This window comes from Primulina tabacum, chromosome 10, assembly GCF_025594145.1.
Source record: "Primulina tabacum isolate GXHZ01 chromosome 10, ASM2559414v2, whole genome shotgun sequence".
Lineage (NCBI taxonomy): Eukaryota > Viridiplantae > Streptophyta > Magnoliopsida > Lamiales > Gesneriaceae > Primulina > Primulina tabacum.
The window spans coordinates 3561961-3581251 of NC_134559.1; the positions used below are offsets into that span (position 1 = coordinate 3561961).

The 19291-nt window shown below is 33.6% G+C and overlaps 3 protein-coding genes and 1 long non-coding RNA gene across 6 annotated transcripts; 2 read left to right on the plus strand and 2 right to left on the minus strand.

Annotated features, from left to right (window-relative positions):
• Positions 1 to 1457: 1457 nt before the first annotated feature.
• LOC142505281 (two-component response regulator ORR3-like) lies at positions 1458 to 2754 on the plus strand. Its single transcript, XM_075618200.1, has 4 exons — positions 1458 to 1863; positions 1974 to 2101; positions 2167 to 2244; positions 2377 to 2754. Exons 1-4 carry the CDS (start codon positions 1752 to 1754, stop codon positions 2656 to 2658), a joined length of 600 nt encoding a protein of 199 aa, XP_075474315.1. The 5' UTR covers positions 1458 to 1751; the 3' UTR covers positions 2659 to 2754.
• Positions 2755 to 5756: 3002 nt separating this feature from the next.
• Positions 5757 to 7707, plus strand: LOC142506086 (protein SENSITIVITY TO RED LIGHT REDUCED 1-like). Its single transcript, XM_075619234.1, has 2 exons — positions 5757 to 5974; positions 6741 to 7707. Exon 2 carries the CDS (start codon positions 6815 to 6817, stop codon positions 7643 to 7645), a length of 831 nt encoding a protein of 276 aa, XP_075475349.1. The 5' UTR covers positions 5757 to 5974; positions 6741 to 6814; the 3' UTR covers positions 7646 to 7707.
• On the minus strand, positions 5980 to 6742 carry LOC142506087 (uncharacterized). The gene is made up of 2 exons (XR_012804523.1): positions 6618 to 6742; positions 5980 to 6330 (listed from the first exon to the last, which is right to left on the minus strand). It is a non-coding gene; the product is annotated as an uncharacterized LOC142506087 (long non-coding RNA).
• Positions 7708 to 8146: 439 nt separating the features above from the next.
• On the minus strand, positions 8147 to 16628 carry LOC142505280 (protein LNK2-like). 3 transcript variants are annotated; one of them, XM_075618198.1, is made up of 9 exons: positions 16313 to 16628; positions 14507 to 14870; positions 14289 to 14418; positions 10821 to 11076; positions 10528 to 10614; positions 9288 to 9965; positions 9080 to 9201; positions 8583 to 8951; positions 8147 to 8477 (listed from the first exon to the last, which is right to left on the minus strand). In XM_075618198.1, the coding sequence occupies exons 1-8, from the start codon at positions 16340 to 16342 to the stop codon at positions 8588 to 8590; spliced, it is 2031 nt and encodes a 676-aa protein (XP_075474313.1). In that variant the 5' UTR covers positions 16343 to 16628; the 3' UTR covers positions 8147 to 8477; positions 8583 to 8587. The 3 variants fall into 3 exon arrangements, with proteins under 3 accessions (XP_075474313.1, XP_075474312.1, XP_075474314.1); XM_075618197.1 differs by having other exon boundaries at positions 8147 to 8951; XM_075618199.1 differs by having other exon boundaries at positions 8147 to 8951; positions 9288 to 9947; positions 16313 to 16627.
• Between the last annotated feature and the right edge of the window lie 2663 nt (positions 16629 to 19291).

The window sequence follows — 19291 nt, forward strand, 5'->3', positions numbered from 1 at the left end:
CCGATATTCACAATAAAAATTAAGATTCTTAGCATAAAAAATAATATTTTTTCATTGATGACCCAAATAAGAAATCTATCTCATAAAATACGAATCTTGAGACCGTTTCACACAAGTTTTTGTCTTAGAGCCTAGTCGTTTCGTTTTTCAAGTAAAAAGCTTCTAAAATGAGTTTTGGCTATTTGGTCATATATATCGTAAAAGAAATTTAAATATCATTTAGGAACTTGTAAATTATTTCTTATAATTATTTAAAAATTTATGAAATATTTTATTTCATTCAAAGGGGAATTGTTTTTTTGCACTACATTTATTATCGTACACACTCCACTATTAAAGTGAATTGTAAATAATAATTTCCTATTAAAAATAAGGCGTATTATTTTATATTTATTTTTATTAAAAATAAATTTAATTCAAAGGTTTCATCTTCATTTCTCCAATGGGTTAAGTCTTAATTCGATTCAAACGTTTTAAAATAATTATTTAAAAGTTATAAAATCTAAAAATTTATCCAAAATACCCATTTTTAGCCCTTTTTCTGCATGAGAAAATCAATTTTTGTAAAAAAAAAAAACCTAAATTTTTTTTATTAAAGCTTAGAAAAAATTAATTTTTCAACTTTAATTTCAATTCTTTAACAAGAGTACTTATATTATGATAAAAATCGACTGAACATGCACGCAACAAATATACACGTGAGCTAGTGTATATAAAGAAAGACAGACACATTAGAGAAGATCCGATCAAAGCGGGAAAGGACAATCCCTTCTCTTAAACAAGAAAATATTAAAATTTTATGCATAATTTTTTTGAAAAAATATTTATATATTTTACTCACTTCGATAAAATCATTTATGATCTTCGAGTCCAACCAAAGAAGATTGTTGACCAAATCGGACTTCAATATATCAATGTATGATACAAACAATTAAATAATGGAATATCCGATCTTTATTAAAGAAAACATCAAATTGCCAAACTTGCACGCATTTGAACAACCCAAAGGATCCCATTTCCTCCTCCTCTTCTTTTTTTTTCCAAAAAAGATTTAAGAGTAGATCTCTTGTAAGACGATCTCACGAATATTTATCTGTGAGACGGGTCCCTACCGATATTATTTTTTATGCTAAGAGTATTACTTTTTATTGTGAATATCGGTAGGGTTGACCCGTCCAAAGATAAAGATTCGTGAGACCGTCTCACAAAAGACTTACTCAAAAATAATATTTTTTTATGGATGATCAAAATAAGATATCCGTCTCACAAAATACGATCCGTGAGACCGTCTCACACAAGTTTTTGTCAAGATTTAAATCCAATGTAATCCCATAAAAATTGAATAAAATAAAGAAAGATCCGAAGGATCCCCTTTAATTTAAAATAATAATAGAAATATTTGTTAAAGATTGGAACCAAGAAAAGTAGGTAAAACAAGAAAGTTCGTTGCTTATTCTCGAATTCAAAAATGAACAAATGAAATCTTGCAGATTCTAAATGATATCTTGTGTGATCTTAATCTTTTCAAACTGTCCGATATATCTCTCAGAATCTCATTACACTTTCAAACCCTATATGTATATTGTCTCCACCACCTACTATTTTTTCTATGCATATATGTTCAACAAGTTAAGCTATCTTCTTCATTATCTCCCAAGAATAATTCCACACTATTGTTCTTTTTTTAAAATCTTTTTTTTTTGTAATTTTGTTGTATAATTATCGATACCGATCTGTTCGGAGCGGAGACAATGAGTAGTGGTATAGACAACGAGACGACTCAGTTTCACGTACTAGCAGTCGATGATAGCATAATCGATAGAAAGTTAATCGAGAGGCTCCTCAAAACTTCTTCTTACCAAGGTACATTTCCCATTTTATATACATTAAAATTTGATTTTTTTAAAAAAATAGATAAAATATTGATTAATTTATATAAATTTCAAATTTTATTTCATATTTTTTACACGCAGTTACAACAGTAGATTCTGGAGTCAAGGCGCTCGAGTTTCTTGGATTGCTAGAAGATCATGAGAATGCAGACATAAACAAGAACACAAACTCAAACCCAACTTTTCCTCCAACGGGGAATTTTCATCATGTATGTTTTTTTTATGATGTAAAATTCTTTATCTGATCGTCAAATAATTATCGTTTTCATTGCAGGAAATGGAAGTGAATTTGATCATTACAGACTACTGTATGCCAGGAATAACAGGCTATGACCTCCTCAGAAAGATTAAAGTAAATATCTCACTTTTATCATTTCTGTAAAATAATAAATTTAGAGTAATTTTCCCAAAAAAACATGGATCATTCGAAAGAAAAAGCCATATATTTTCGTTACAGATGATCGAAATGATATTTATTTTTCAGGAATCAAGATTATTGAAGGATATCCCAGTTGTGATAATGTCCTCTGAAAATGTTCCCACGAGAATAAATAATTGTTTGCAGCAAGGAGCACATGAATTCTTCATAAAGCCAGTTCAACAATCTGATGTCAATAAACTAAGGCCACATTTATTGAGAGGGAAATCGATGGAAAATCAACCAAATAATATTATTATTAATAGTAGTAAAAGAAAGCCGATTGAAGAATGCTTGTCACCGAGTAGGTTAAGAGCAAAATTGAAGGAGTTGGAACTTGTTCAATGATTTAATTGTAGTAGAACAATTATATAATTTTTATTATTTTAAGTTGTGGCAATTTAATTATTTGTTAAATCAGTCGTATTTCAAACTTTCCTCCTAGTTTTTTTTTTACTGGGTTTTAGATTTTTATAATTATTATAAGATATCATTCGAGTAGACAATGTAAGTTATCTGTGTTTATTGATTAAAAAAATTTAAAAAAATTTATAGCAGTGTATTAAAAAAAGTTGAATTTTTTTAAGTGGTTTTAATTAATGAATTTCTAGAATTTTTATTTTGAAAATCTCGGTGTTGGGATACGAAAACACTGTCAATTTTGATTTTGATGATAACAAAACTTTTGTTGTGTTTCTAACATATTTACTCAAGTGTGTAGTTGCAAGATGTCATGTTTAGAGATTTGACAAGCTGGAACTTAGATGAAGTCAAGCTGAAAATATGGCGAGGTCTAGGATTTTGATTATATCTCACAAACCAAATTTCTCGATGCTCGGTTATTTTTTAACATTTCAAGAACGAGCTATTGTAGCTCTTTTAATCGCAAAATCATTAAAGAGTTTATTCTCTTTCTAAACTACAACTCGATCCTAAAACTCAGAATGTCGATGCATGTATTGTTTGTGATGTAGCTGAAATAAACACATGGTGTAGACTGGGGACGTAAGATTCGACTGATTGGTAAATTGGCTTATCTAGCCGGTAAATGATCTCACCTAATTGGCAAAAAATGCACGTAGCTAGTATACAGTTAACCTTGCAAGGGCGTCACCTGCATCACGAACACTCATCAGGGGGCGTCGAGAGGATTCCCGACGTAAACACTCTGACGCTCGAGTCAACAAGCAGTTCAAAGAAAATCTCTGAGAACTAAAAAGCTTGAGCAAAAATGAGAGCATATCTTAAAATGTGCCAGAGTTTCTCTATTTATAGAGTTTTAGGAGTGTGTATTGAGCTTGGATTTTCGCAAACACGATAATGATAAGATGAAGCATCATTATTGTTGTAATGAACCAAATCTCAACAAGATCTCAATATTTGACCGACTCTTCTTAGTTGTCTTAAGACCATTCACTTTGCGTAGATGAGATTCTCTCTAAAATTCAATACTTATCGAAGACGTAATTTAGTCGAGCTTATCTGATATCAAGTTCTTGAATTTGGGACGAAATCCCTAAACCAAACCAAAAAAAAAAAAACAAATTAAATATATTTTTTAAGACCAAACAAAAAACAAATAAACATATTTTTAAAAAAGTTTTGTTTATCAAGTTCAATAATTCAAATCAATTCACTTTTAATATCTTCTGTTTGTACAGCCCATATATCAATATAAATTTCTGTAATTTTTTTATTTTAACAAATTTTTTAATTGACCATATAGTTCTTGACATATGCTTTGAAAAGGAAAGGGTTATGTTTACTTTGTAACAGAAAGTTTCATGACATTAATTTGAATAATACAGTATTTCGTATATTTATAATTATTATATCGCGAAATTTTGATCAAAATAATTTTATCTTTTTACTTTGTATAAAAAAGTCTGTTTATTTTAAGATAAAATTTAAATTCTATAAATATTAATTTCAATTTAATTAGAGTGGGTATCATGCTCTCAAGATAAAACATGACATAAATTGATTAAATTGACATTTCATTATGCATGAGTTGATTTTTTTGTATAACATTTGTATCAATTAATGTAAAAAACTTGATGTATATGTAGCATCACTCTATTATTTCAGATGTTACTTTCATGTGCCACGTTTTATTTGATAATAATTATTTACATATGATTAATCATCTTTTTAAATAGAATAAAATTAATTTTCATTGAATATTTTTTTTTCATTTTATTGAAAAAAATAGCTTATCAAAATTCACAAATTGTAAAAGTCCAAATTCTAAAAATGGTGTATTAAATTATTCAACATGCTATTTGTTGCCAACAGATAATTATCGGTAACATATTTGAAATCTCTCAAGGGATCGTATATTATTTGTTTTCACACATATATTTAGCATTTTTTTAGAATTTAGATATTGAGAATTTGACAGTTATTAAAATAAAATATTAATTATTAGATAATAATTAATTAAATAAGAAAAATTGCAGAAAACAATTGAGTATTGGGACAAATTTGTTTTTGTGGTTTATATATATAATATAAAATATTTACATGTGTTTCAACCACTAGATCAAGTCAAGCTGCTCAAACAGAATACCAAGAGTTCGAACCGCAAAACATCATAACTCTAGCTGCAAAAGATAATTTAACTTTTGACTGGACCAAGTCTTAAATGAAGTGCATCATTATAACCGTTAAACTTCAACCACACTGCAGACGACCAGATATGAACAAATCGAGATTGATATATTGAACTCAAGTTGTTTCAATTTAAGTATCATGAGTTCATGACACAATATCCTATTAACTCTCTATTGATATAATGTTTTTTAAAGTGTCCAAAGTCAATCAACTTTTCAAATGCGATAAGAGTTAAAAGCCGGAAAAATCTAAGGGAGATTAAAAGACATCTAATGGTGTACGATCATTGAAAGCGATAAGACCATTATGTAGAGAGTTAGTATAAATGATCTTTAAAAATCAAAATCCGAGTATGGGAGTCTTTCAACCATAAATATGCAGACTCAAGACAGAATAAACACATCTTAACTTAACGATTACAATCTTATATCTTTTAAGTCTACAATGCTTCAAGATATTCGAGTGCACTTAAACAGAATAATTCAATCTCATCAACTCAGCACATATATATCATAATCTACCATATCTTTAAAGATCATCTTGTGCTACCCTACTAACTCAAGCAGTTCAATTCAAACCGTTGGATTGTATTATTATTTTCTGATGAATCGAGGGTTTAAACATCCAGAATTTGCTGATTGTACACTAAGAATTTCAATTTAGGGAATAATAAATTCTGATTGAAGTGGGTTGTTACATAATATTGTAAAATCAAAGTTCCTTAGAGAATTTATTTCTAAATAAAAAAAATGACGTGAGAATATTATATCTAAACGTCCGTAACCAAAAATATATCCCGAACCTTTCCATTTCGAGTTTTCTGCCAACCCGTCGAGCTGAGAAACTTGTTGTCCACTAAATCGAACCCAAAAAAAACCGTCCTCTCTCCCATCTCAACTCGCTAGAACCAACTCGGCCCGATTAAGCTCGATAATCCAGCCCGATTTAAATACCCGATTTCAGCCTGGGCGGCGGAGCTCAGCGCTTTTCTTCTTCTCGCTGAGTCATTGAGATTCTCCGGTGGTCAGAGTACATGTTACCTGTTCTTAAGGTACCTTTGATCTTTTTCTTTTTAATTTTTTTGTATATTAAATTGGAAATCGAAAAACTAGAGTTCGGACTGGCTTATTCGGCTTGGAATACAGCTTTAATTTGGGTAGTGGGAGTCTTGAATTCAACTGAACAGGAGGCCTTGGCACTCTCTTTTTCTGGTGCTTTTTAAGTATTGAGACCCAAATTCGACTGTAACATTTGGATTGGATTGGTATCATCTAAAATTATGGTTGTAAGTTGTGAATTTTCTGGAAGAATTCGTCATTTTTGTTATCAATTTTCTGCAAGAATGTAAGTTCTTTGATATAATTGGTGTGAGTGATTAACTAAAGAAACTGGTTTGGGATAACGTTCCTTTTGGGGATGAACTGAAAGCAATTATCGGGCAGCAGATAGGGAGTGGAAGTAGTTTTGATTGGTTGAATAACTTCTTCTCAATTTTATCCATATTAGTTGTTAAACGCACATGTAGAGCCCAGGTGCAAGGAACAATGGATATCCTAGCGAGGTACACTAAGGCCTATTGAAGATACTATTTTAGAATCTGCATGGATGGAGGAAGTTGTCTCATAGTATCTAATATGTATTAATTAGTGAACTGTAAACAAATGCTGTTGAGTTGAAATCACATTGCATTTAACCTTGTATTCATAATGTTCACATTCCAATTATGGACATATATTTCTGATTTTACTGGCTAATGGTTTAAAAAACAATGGATATATGTTTCTGATTGCAATTAAAATTGGTGTTTATGTCTTTAGCTACAAGGACAGAAATTGCTCACAAATTGAATGCCAGCTATTCTGAATTGTGGGAGAATCTAGTGGCTGAATGAATGGCTGCTACTGCGAAACACCTCTATGAAAAATCTAGCCCGGCTGAAGAGTGGACCGTTGTTCTGCCACGTCGTGGAAAGAAGAATAGAAGTTTTAGCCATCCTGGGGTCCTGATTCGACAAAAAAAAGAACGATCATGGACTCCAACAGATATGGAAGAAGATCCTGAGAGGGAATCCAAATTGATGCAGAAAATGCAGATTTATCTTCAGAAGCTTGAGGTTTCTGACTTCTTCAGTTCTTTCTTGGAGCAGATGCAGAATCCGGATATGTTGAATAAGTTTCTTAAGGTTCTGGGCTCGGAAGAAAAGATGCAGATGGTTATTTATGGTATTGGTAGCATTGAATCATTTGAACCCCCTCGTTTTCAACTCTGTCTCGCAATTTTGATGAAGAGAAATTTTGATTGGATTGGAGAAATAGAAGTTTTTGATCCAATTATTTCTTTGACAGAATCAAAGATTTTGAATTCTCTTGGTTGTTCTGTTCTGTCGGTCGACGAACAGGGCCGTCGACAAATCCAAAAACCTACTCTTTTCTTCATGCCACACTGTGAGGCAGACCTTTATGAGAATCTCTTAGCAGTAAATTGGGTAATTGATCGATTGGTTCGTCTTGTACTCCTTGGGAATAGTTTTGGTTCTTACGAGCAGCACATGTCGCTTTGTAAGAATCTTGCTGTTTCGAACTCAAGAAAGCACATCTTGGCTGTCAAGAACTTCAGTGAAGAGGTTATGATCAAAACTTTTTCAGATGATTATTTTCGAGCCTTCCATGGTTCAAGCTGGCATTTCTTTAGCCCTGTTACTGAGGCGGAGTTGCAATTCTAAATTATATAGTTTAATCTTTAACGGTTGAATTATTCGAATGAACACATTAGAGTTTACTTGAACTGCTCTACATGATGATTCTTTTGTTCACAGATGATGATAGTTGCATATCTCTGTTGACTGTTGTTTGCTATTCCTGTTGGCATGACTTTGCATGGAACACGGACTTTTTTAATGTATATTTTTAAAAATATATATATATTTCAAAAAGTTTATATTTAGAAGTTTCACAGATAATTCGAACACATGATTTGAGACCCTTGGGAATGCGGTTAAGGTGAGGAATGATTAAAATCTCTTTTTGATTTAGTGAACGCTTGCAGCACGAACTTTGCAGAATTTATTTTATTAAATATCCAGTACGTCGCATTTAATATGTCTGATATCTTAGAAATCAACTGCATCTTGCAATTGCCCTTGCCTAAAATTCAAATGTATCCATTCTCCCAAAAAACAAAAATTCAAATGTATCATGTATCCATTTTTTTTAAAAAAAAAAAAAAAAGAAACCCAGATGTATCAACCTTTACATCACATAGTTAGCAATGCCCAACATTTATATTTCCAAAAGAAAAACAATATTATATTTGCGAACAATGTTTCACAACACACTTGTAGAATAATTTGGACGGATGATAGGAATGAGGATTATTACAAAGAAAGTTAAGACGTCCTGATGCACATAATTCACAGGAGCGGTACTTCAAGGATTTAAACAAGAGATGATGACCGGAACACAAACAAACGAACACGAATACTTTGACATAGGAATTCCAAAATTTTCTTGTGCTATGATATATAAACTTCTTCGATATTACTACATGCAGGTACTCTGCAACAAACCCCAGAAAGATCCACTTAGGTGATTATAAAATTATCATCAATGGATACATAACATTGACACGTGATAATATTTTGGAATAGATTAAGAAATTACCATCATCAAGATTTGGATGTTTCAGCATTCACATGCCCAACGGCTGTAGTAGCTTCATCTCTTGATGCATTTTCGACAGCATCTAAGCAGGGTACATTCTTGAACTGACCCTTCTCAACATTGGTACATGGGATTTTTGGTGCATGAGGAAACATTACTTGTGGGCTTCCAAACCTCTGGGAAACATATCCATTTGCTAAACTTTTTAATGACTCTGGTTTCCTCTCATAGAAGGGCGTAGCAGATACAGGTGTACCGGGGGTCTCCAAATATTCTCCTGAGGACTCCATAGGCGTGTGAAAAAGAAAATGTGCCACAATCCGATCTATTGGATTGGTATTCCTCTCTACATCTGGTATTCTTGTAAACCTGTTGAATAAGTCAAGAATAAGAAAATAGCTGTCCTAGATCAAAGTTGATCAAATTTGTTCTTTAAAATAAACCACGTTTCAAGAAGAACTTGGATGCTTTGAGATGACCAGCATATTGTAACTAACCCCTCATGACTGTAAACATCTTTGTTGGCGCTGCTTGTATCACTAGGACAATGTCTCTGTATAGCACTATTTGCGAGTCGAAACAAGCTATCCCGGATGCAAAGCCTTATTTGCATATCCAACTGTAAAAAGTTAGTTTTTGTTCAGGAGTTAATACAACTTTTCAATATGACCAGAAAAATATTCCAAGGGTGGTTAGATTATTAACTCTACTAATGGAATCTTGAAGTCGTCGAAGTACTGATTCCTCCACGGAGAAAATACGTAAGGGCATTGTAACCCCATTGTTATCATCATGTCCTATGATTGAGTTCCGGTCAAGGGAAGGAAAGCCACTAATATTTTCATCAACTTCAACATTTCCTCCTTCAATGGTTGAATTCTCTGCTGACACCGGATTACCAAATTGCTGCCGCTGTTTCTTAATTGCAAGAATCACTTTCAATTGCTGCCGCCTTCTCAACTTTTCAATTTTCTCCTCGGGAGTCATTGCTGGAGGATTCGTAGTCGCATCAACTGACTTCTTCACAGGATTTGCACAAGCAAGTGTAAGGTTTTTTTTAACGGGCTGAAACTTCGACGACGAGTGAGATGTGCTGGGGCAGTGATACACCGTATTCCCACAAAAAGGAGGCGCAAAAACTGGACCAGAGAAGTTCTTTCGTAGGAACGGCTCGGTTCTCTCGACATGCTTTTGCTGGCTAAGAACCAAAGGTGGGCATGCTTTGAACATTGATGGTGCATATTCATCGTTGACTTGCTCAAACATGATATGTGATGTAAACCGTGTAGCACGTATATCATGCATCTGTTTCTTGCTTGTTTCTTTCAATTTCTGGTCCTTCATATATCTCTTTTGTTCATTACCCTGAACACATGAAAGCAACTAGAGAAACAATCTGACGTTGAAACAAAAAAAAGAAGCCAATCACATAGAAAGAAAAATAATAAACCATGTGTGCTTGTTTTGGTTCACAGTGAGGAGAGAACACGATTTATCATATACAAATCAGTTTGCATGAGAGGCCAAGATGCAAAGAAATTTTCCTGGTTCCACCGTCCGGTATTGAATCATGGTCAGTTTGGCCGTTATTTATGTTATGTTGTTTTATGGTTATCAATTACATAATAAGTTCAAATACTTACATCCCACACATTATCTAATGTAGTTTTACTTCAACATGTAAAAGCATCACAGAGTTCTAAACACGTCTAAGGTTAAATATCGTTCAAGCTACTGACAATTATCTGACAATGAAACATGTATTTCCGTGCAATAAAAATTTCCGTCCTCACAATTTTTTTTGTTTTCTTTGGTTATATTATATTTATCATTTTGGATTGAAGCGTAGCACAGACGAGAGAAGAATAACTTCTTTCTACAGAGATCGAAGTCTTTTCCACGTACAAGAGTTGCTTTCTCCACAAAGAGTGGATGAAAAGGTTACCTTCACTGGGAATGAATTTACTATAGCAGCATTACACTCATCCAGTTGCTTGGGGAACACTTGGCTCTTATCAGCAATCCCAGGAGTCTGAGAAAAGTGAGTAAAATACTGAAAGTGCGTCCTATTCACTTCACAATAAACATGGATTTAGAAGACAGTTAAATGACGCAATTTAAAATGCAAGCAACAAAAAAACAACCACCGAACAATATTACAAACTTATTCCTTCATACCTCCTCGATCATTAATAGCTTACTGTTACCTACAAAACGTTCAATAGTAGCTTTTCTTGCCTGTACGTTCTGAGATTGAGATTTGTTCCCATAAAGTTTCTCGTACACAGAAAGAAAAGACTCCTCCAAATCAAGTTTATATTGAAGTTTATCATCGGATGTATCTGACATGGACCTTAATGCACCGATTGGCAAATTAGAAGAATCACTAGATGTAGGATTATGTTTGGATGGGCAGCTATTTCCATCCTTGCAAGACGACCATGACTCGTCCGCATAACCAACATTTATATCTCCAAATATCGGGTTATCATTGCTGCAAAATACCATTTGTGAGGGTACTAAATTGTCAAGATATGGAAGCAGATATTGTATTTATCCAGAAATATTTTGTTAATATGTACGTCGCAGGTAGATAGACCAATTAAAGATAGAATATTATTTAGTGTCTAAACGCAAGGGATTGTACCTAGAATTAGGAAAATGTATTCTGTTTAATTTAGACGGCCTTGTATTTTGTTAAACATAAGAAAGAATAATAATAATACAAGAAGAGCATTTTTTTCTCATGATGACTTTATCTCACACTCGTACCAGCTTACGTCATCTCTTGTTCTGCTTACATGGTAATAAGGCTTTATTAACCACTGCAAAAACAAGGTATTAAACTCTCAAACATGTCTGGATCGAGTGACGATCGGAGTACTGTGTCCGCCAACAAGGTTTAAACGTTCATATGCATACCATGTGAATCCGGCCATGTTCAAAAACTCCTCAATTCAATTAGCATGTCTGGATCAAGTGACAATTAAGGTATTAAACTCTCAAACATGTCTGGACCGAGTCGATTAAGTTGGTACTCGATGGGAAAGGAAGCTCGGGCTATCTAAAGCAAGAAATTCTGGAACCAGAAAAGGATGATTCAAAGTGGGGAAATGGAAATCTGAGAACTCCTTGTCATGGCTTGGCTTCACGACTCGGTGGAACCATCAATTGGTAATACGTACTTGTTTCTAACCACCACGAAAGACATATGGGATGCGGTTCACGAAGCCTACTATGAAAATTCATCCCAGCTTTTAGGGTCAAAGACTACAGTGTCGAATTCCAAAAAGGTGAGAAGGAATGATTGAATATTACAACACGAAGGCAATGTGGTAGGACTGTAGGAGCTGGACCATTGATATGAACTTTCATGGGAATTCAAACCTGACAACATTAAACACCATAAATGTATGGAGAACGACAGAGTTAATGAATTTTGGCCAGCCTAAACATAGATCTGGACGAAGTCAGGGGGAGAATATTGGGCTGAAAACTTGTCATCAGCAAGGAAATTATTTGATGAAGTCCGCCATGGGGAAGGGAGAAGGAAGGTGATGGTGAATGAAAAAATGTTGCTACAACAGCAAAAATAGCTTCTCTAGAGCACAGTCTTGACAGGTTGTAAAGAACAACCTTTCGCGCGATCATTGTGAAAAGCCCAGACATACTGGAGACATGTTGGGACTTCTGCATGGGAAGCCACCAAAGTGGAAAGAAAAAAAATTCAAACAAAAAGGACATGGTGGTTCAAATGCCTATCATTCTGGACATGAAAAACAACATAGTCAGAAATTTCCTAGGGGGGCACCATCTTTCAGTGAGGAACAATTAGATAAATTGCATACATTAATTCAAATCCACACGATTTTCACAACCCACTCTTTCATCATTCTCTTTCTGTTTAACCCGGCAAGGTACCTATTTACAACCAATGCATCTATCTTGCCTCTGTACCCTTGGATAATAGATTTTGTGTGTTAATTATCATATGATGGTATTCTCCAAGTTGCTCTGTTTCTATTCCCCTAGTGCAGGAGACAATAAAATTAAAATAGCTGAAAACCATCGCTGGAAAGGGTTCTATTATTGTTTCCGGAACTTTTTTGACTCTGCCCAATGTTCTACAAGTTCCTAATCTTTCATCTAACCCATTATCCATCAGCAAATTGACCTGTTACCTGAAGTCCATCGTTAAATTTTCCTCTAATTCTTGGGAAATTCACGCTCTGGACTATGGAAAGACAATTGGCAATGCTAGAGAAAATGGAGGTCTCTACTACTTCAAGGGCGAATAGCTTGAGTGGACATGTTCAGCACTCCTTCATCATATCAAACTCCAAATCTAGTATCAATAATATAATGATGTGATGTCATAGATTAGGACGTCCTTATTTTCAATATTTAGAGTATTTGTTTCCATCATTGTTTAGCAATAAAAATCTTTATGATTTTCAATCATAATTGTCGAATTGCAAAACATCGTCGTGCCTTTTATCTTGTACAACCATAACATGCATAAAACCATTTTCACTTTTCACTTATTGTGACTCATAGGGGACCTTTTAAAACCCCGACTATTTCAGGAAAAAAAACAGCTTATCACATTTATTGATGATGATGCATGTATAAGTTGGGTTTATCTTCTACGTGAAAAAACAGAAGCTAAACAAATTTTAGAAGCTTCAACTCAATGGTTCGAAACACAATTTCAAAAAAGTAATACTCGGAGTGAGTGTTTTAATCAAATTTGGGGTCTTTTTTACAAGAAAAAGGTGTAATTAATCATAGCCATTTTATTTAGATTCCACAGCAAAATGGAATGTCGGAGAAAAAAGATAGACTTCTTCTGGAAGTAGCTAGCCCTCTAATGTTCACCGCTAAAGTTTCTAAATACTCATGAAGGAAGCTATTCTAACTACAATATACCTAATTAATAAGATGTTATCAAGAGTTTTAAATTTCAGATCACCTTTAGGTGGAAGGTTGTAGAGGTTGTCTTATAGTCGTTCTATTTTATTTGACTGAATATTTAAAAGTTGGTTTTCCACTTCACTTTTCCAATTTGAAAGGTTTTATGAAGGGATCGGGAGCATGGCAGTGTGTTTATATCTAAGTGAGCACGGTTCAGAAATGAATGTTGCTTTTTTGTACTTTAGACATAATTATAAGTTGTCAAGATTGAAGCCTTTTTATAAAGAGGTGCAAACGAATTGAGCCAGCTCGCGAGCTTTTCAAACCGGTATTAAATTTATGTGTGAAATTATCGAATTCGAGCCGAACTTGAATATGTTTGAGCTTTTTTCAAACGAACTTGATCCCAAATTAGTTTATTAAATAGTTCGCTATTGGCAAGTGAACTTTAATATAATATGATTATAAATTAAATAAATATAATTCGAGTCTTTCCGGTATTTAGTTTTGAGCAATAGTTCGAATAACTCATGAACATATTAAAATCTTTCGACCGAACTCTAACTCGAGCCGAATTCCAACTTTAATTTTTTCATATTCATTTCGATTTGATACATTTACACCCTTACTTGAGTATGATGGTGCATTCAACAGAAGCTAAAATGAATAATCACAAAATGAATACTTTGAAAAAAAGTAGATTTCGTCCCTTCAAGAAAATTCAAAGTCACGAAGTATTATAAAGAACTTGTTTTTAATTGAAATAAAGAAAAGAATAAAGATATAGGTTACTTGAATATCATATCCAGATCATCGAAGCTTTCAATATTTGACCAGTCATAGCGAACATAATCACTTTTTTCAGTGTCTTCTAATGGGTTTTGAAGATATTCAGAAACTTCACCAGACAGAGCATTCTCATCTGCAAAAAAACTAAAACGATCAAAACTGATGCATTTTGCTAGACATTTGAGCAAATTATTTTAGTCAAATCAAATTTGATGCATTACCTGTTGAGAAGCCACCTTCCAAACTCGTAGTTACATTGTTAGACTCATTTGTTCCTATAATATCAGGATTGCTCTTTTCAACATTGATAACAGATGCATCTGAAACATCAGGCCATGAATCGAGGCCAAATCTTGGAGAATGATCATGAATGTTATATTTGGAGTCGACTTCTAGTTCAACATGGCGGTTAGTGTTGATAGAAGGCTTATTTTGTTCAATGGAACAAACACCAGAAGTTTCAATATTTGTTTCCTTATTTGCTAGAATCCCAAATAAAGCCAGATGTTTTTCCTCATTTTGATTAGGATATGGAACAATGTGGTCATCGCTTTCCCCAGCCTTACCCCATATTATATTTGTTAACTGAATATAATAGAAGAAATAGACAAGTGAGATCTTCATTTTGCATCTGTTCAAATTACTCAACAAGAAAAAAGAATATTAAAACGCATCAACAAGTAGAATTTGTCATATGGAGATATAGCACAACAAAATGAATTAAAAGTTGACCAAACAAAATCTGCAACATTCAACACTAAGAAAATATCTATCGACTTATTTACTAATAGCCTACATTCAAGAAATAAGAAAATAACGATCATAGATCAAAGTTAACCAAAGAAAATCTCCAAAAATATCTATCGACTTGTTGACTAATAGCCTACATTCAACACTGAGTAGACAAGAAGAGGGGCGAGGCATGGAGCTTGAGACGGTACTTATTAACAGAACAGATGTAATATCCAACAACTTAGGTTCTGGCAAATTGCGATTCATTACAGTTTGATAATAGGGATTGTATTATTTGTCGACATTGTTGAGTTGATTGCATGGATTAATTTTAGGCATGGGATCAAACTCAACTGAAAACATGATTGAATACCACACCGTGAATAATTTCTTAGAGTATGCAACAGGACACGTAATTTTCCTTGAATACTGTGCAAGTTGGTTTAGTAAACGAGGACAAGTTCCTTTCTTTCTCTTTCCCCTGAGACATACTTTGAATGGCTCATTATGATCCTTCAATTTAATTACGTTTTGTTCGGTCAAATGGAGGATCACATTTGTGCCAACTAAGGTTTTTCAGGTTTAGGCTCATGTACTGTTGGTAAGTATTTCTTAAGAGCTATAAGAGTGTCTCCCCAGTGGTTTCTGGTTCACAGTCTATTTCTGCTTGCATTTCTACCTTTAAGAAAAATTTCGGGAACTGCCTAACATATGTTCCCCATCACTTCTCCAAATAACTGCATAAAAAACGCACGATTCTTCATCCATACTATCTTCAAATTCGTTATCATGCTCCGTCAATACTTAAATAAAGATGTGGTGACCTCTGTACATGAATGTCAGACAATCATACTGTATTGTAGTCACTCAAAACTATAACCCAAGGCTTCAAATTTCATGTATTTACCAAAAACAAAAACTTTAGAACTCTTGTGAATCATCACCAAAATTCTCATTTGATAACAGAAAATACAATAAAAGATTCCCATTCAACTCAAAGTTCAAACAGAGCTTCATCGCTATGAAATTTGGGTGACCTTCAAGCAAAAAGCTAAAGAGGAGTTGGGTGACCTTCAAGCAAATCACCGTATAATTTTAACTTCCTCTTCTCCAAAATATTATCGAATATCGCATGCTCCTTAATTCCCACAAAGCACAGTCCACGACCCAAAACCCAGTACACTCGTTCTTTCAATCTTCGAACTCAGAAGCCATTACCCAGCAATAAAACTCAAAAGAATTTTTTAATTTTCAACTTACGACAACTTAAGAATAATCAGTAACCAACCACGTACCTCTACGTCGTTCCAATCAAAGGTAGCCATAAAACCAGGAAAAAAGAGCTTCTTTGAATTGAAAAACTCGCAACCTCAATGAATACAGCTTCAGACACAGTCCTAACATCGCCAAATTTCCTCCGATCAACCACCGTAAAGCCAAAACATTAATCAACAAAAACGTGGCAAATCATAAGAACACAGACTCGAAATCTTTTGATTTTCCCAACAAGCAATTAATTTCGGATTCATTCCATGTTTTTTGGATTTTTTTACAGAATAATATTGGGATTGATTGTAGAAATAAATAAATCATCATATTTTAATGGCATAAAATATGCAAGATGAAAATTAAATAATATAAAATGAATATTATAATATATACAAAAATGGTGGGCCCAAATACGTGTAAGCGATGATGGATAAGGGCCTCAAATAGTGAGTGGGCTGTATCAAATTTGTGGCTATTAAATGTTTGATCTATTGTAGCACCATCATTGGTCCCCACCTATGAAATTACATAAAAGCCCCTCCCAATCATTAATAAATATATTTACTTTCAAACATTTCTTTTTATATCTAATAATATCAAATCACATTATTCGAATAGTTCTAAAAAAATTCAAATTATTCATTCAAAAGAAAAGTAACTTCATGATCCCGAGTGAATAGAATCTAGATAAATATCATTTTATTTGAGGGAGATAAGTGTTAGGACGAAATCATTTCAAGAGAATACACAATAATTTGTATATTTTGCCACGATTTTTTAATGATCAAACCCATGTATTAATTAACGATATTCACGTTATCAAAAACTTGTGTGAAATGGTTTCACGTGTCGTATTTTGTGAGACGGATCTATTATTTGGGTCATTCATGAAAAAATTTTATTTTTTATGCTAACAATATCATTTTTTATTGTGACTGTCGGTAGAGTTGACTCGTCCCACAGATAAAAATTCGTGAGATCATATCAAAAAAGACCTATTTGGATTCACATTTATATATTTGTGATAAATTTATGTGAAGACGTGAACAAAGTTAAACATAATTTCAAGTAGTTTTTGATTCAAACAAGAATTTTGAAATTTTTTTTGGCTTTTATTGAAACCAATTTACACGTTTTTTTTAGAGAGAAAGATTAATGTTAATAAGAAAAAGTCAAGGGTATAAATGAGAATGAGTAGGTTTTTTGTAAGACGGACTCACGAATCTTTATTTGTGAGACGGGTCAATCTTATCGATATTCACAATAAAAAGTAATACTCATGACATAAAAAGTAATATTTTTCATGGATGATTCAAATAAGATATATGTCTCACAAAATACGACATGTGACACTGTCTCATACAAATTTTGCCAATGAAAATTGGGTTTTGGTTATCCCTCTACCATCAGTAGTCATAGTTTATAGTTATATTAAAAAATTCTTGTGAGACGGTTACATTTCAATTTTCTATTTTGTTAATTTATAAAAAATTTAATTTTTATTATAAATATAAACAAATTTGACCCGTCTCAAGATAAAAAAATAAGTTAAAAAATAGTTGCTTCCGGGAAATTTGTGGGCAGGGCTTAGTTGGATATCGTTTTCGTTTACCCAACTTCTATGTTATCCAAAGATTAAACCAGGGCTTAGTTGGATATCATTTTCGTTTACCCAACTTCTATGTTATCCAAAGATTAAACAACAAAAACAATACTAAGATAACATTATTTTATAATTAATTAAAAATAAGATTCAAATGGCACTCACCACAAAGTGACATCCAATGTGACACACACACAAATGTAAAAATATCATTTTTGAGTTTTATTATCTTCTCTCTCTCAATATATATAAATTTTTGTTACCCTTTTCCAATCTCACTTCAAAATCTAATATTTTTGGCCTGACAATATGGTCAAAGGCAGTCCAGTTGAAACGAGAGAGCCAAATTTTTTATTTTCTCTGCCAACCAATGTTTGTGCTTCTCCACAGCTGTGTTGCCCACCGTCACATTCACTCTTGTCTTCTGCGATGCTATCAGAAGATCGAGCATCCAAGTCAACTCTACCAAAACAAAGTTAAAAGAGGATACACGAACGAGATGGTATTACCAAAACATGTCTAGTTCGTGAATTCTTTAGCATAGCCTGAAAACAGGATGGGGTCTAGTTAACAAGATTTGACCAGCGATCGAACAAAATGAAGAGAAGACGGCAATCCAGAAGAAAAGGAACATCGGAGGCCTTGCATTTCCATTGAAATAGATATTAGCACGATATCGACAAAAGAAACGTCCCACAAAAGCAAGTCTTTCACGAATTTGTAAGAAACGGTTTGATGGTTCTTGGAGTCTCGACTTCATTCGACCCCATGTCCACATAATTTACACAATAACACACGAACTCTTCCTTCATCTTTAGCAGTGGAAACCCAGGAGAAAAGATTGATAGAGATGAGAAATCAACAGGGCAATCAAATAAAACACGGAAACCGCAAATGTCCAGGATGGGGCACGCTGGGAAGTAGTAGTGTGTGTCTGCAGTAAAAGAAAATGCATATTATTTCCGAAATCGAACTAAATACGCGCCCGGAGAGGAAAGAAAAATTGCGCAAGAAAGTGAAAGACATCGAGAGAGAGAGATAATTACAAACTCCGTGAAGCTTCTTATCAAGCATGAAATTTTGCCAATGAATTTACGAGCTTCAAACGTCAGCAGGGAGCGTGTTCTTCCGAAGCTTTTAGAAATTGGAATTCAGGATTTTAGACTGAAAAAAGTGACCTAAGGTGAAGGATTATCAAACTTTTATATTGGGCAGATGCTAGTTTATGGGCTATTATATGGTGGGCCGTTCAATTCATCTTCTGGGCTTCACTGGTTTTTTGGGCTGTATTATCACCGAGTCACGTAAGGGACAAACTAATGAAACATTGGCCCATAGCACTGTTGCATTGTCATATATATATATATAAAAGGGGTATTTCCAATATACCCCTAATCTTGTG

Coding starts and splice junctions, on each gene's coding strand:
- LOC142505281 (XM_075618200.1), top strand. CDS start 1,752: ATGAGTAGTGGTATAGACAACGAGACGACTCAGTTTCACGTACTAGCA. Junction 1,864..1,973: donor CAAAACTTCTTCTTACCAAG/GTACATTTCCCA, acceptor TTTTACACGCAG/TTACAACAGTAGATTCTGGA. Junction 2,245..2,376: donor ACCTCCTCAGAAAGATTAAA/GTAAATATCTCA, acceptor TTTATTTTTCAG/GAATCAAGATTATTGAAGGA.
- LOC142506086 (XM_075619234.1), top strand. CDS start 6,815: ATGGCTGCTACTGCGAAACACCTCTATGAAAAATCTAGCCCGGCTGAA.
- LOC142505280 (XM_075618198.1), bottom strand. CDS start 16,342: ATGGCTACCTTTGATTGGAACGACGTAGAG. Junction 14,871..16,312: donor TTGATTGGAACGACGTAGAG/GTACGTGGTTGG, acceptor TATTATATTCAG/TTAACAAATATAATATGGGG. Junction 9,202..9,287: donor TTCAAGATTCCATTAGTAGA/GTTAATAATCTA, acceptor AACTTTTTACAG/TTGGATATGCAAATAAGGCT.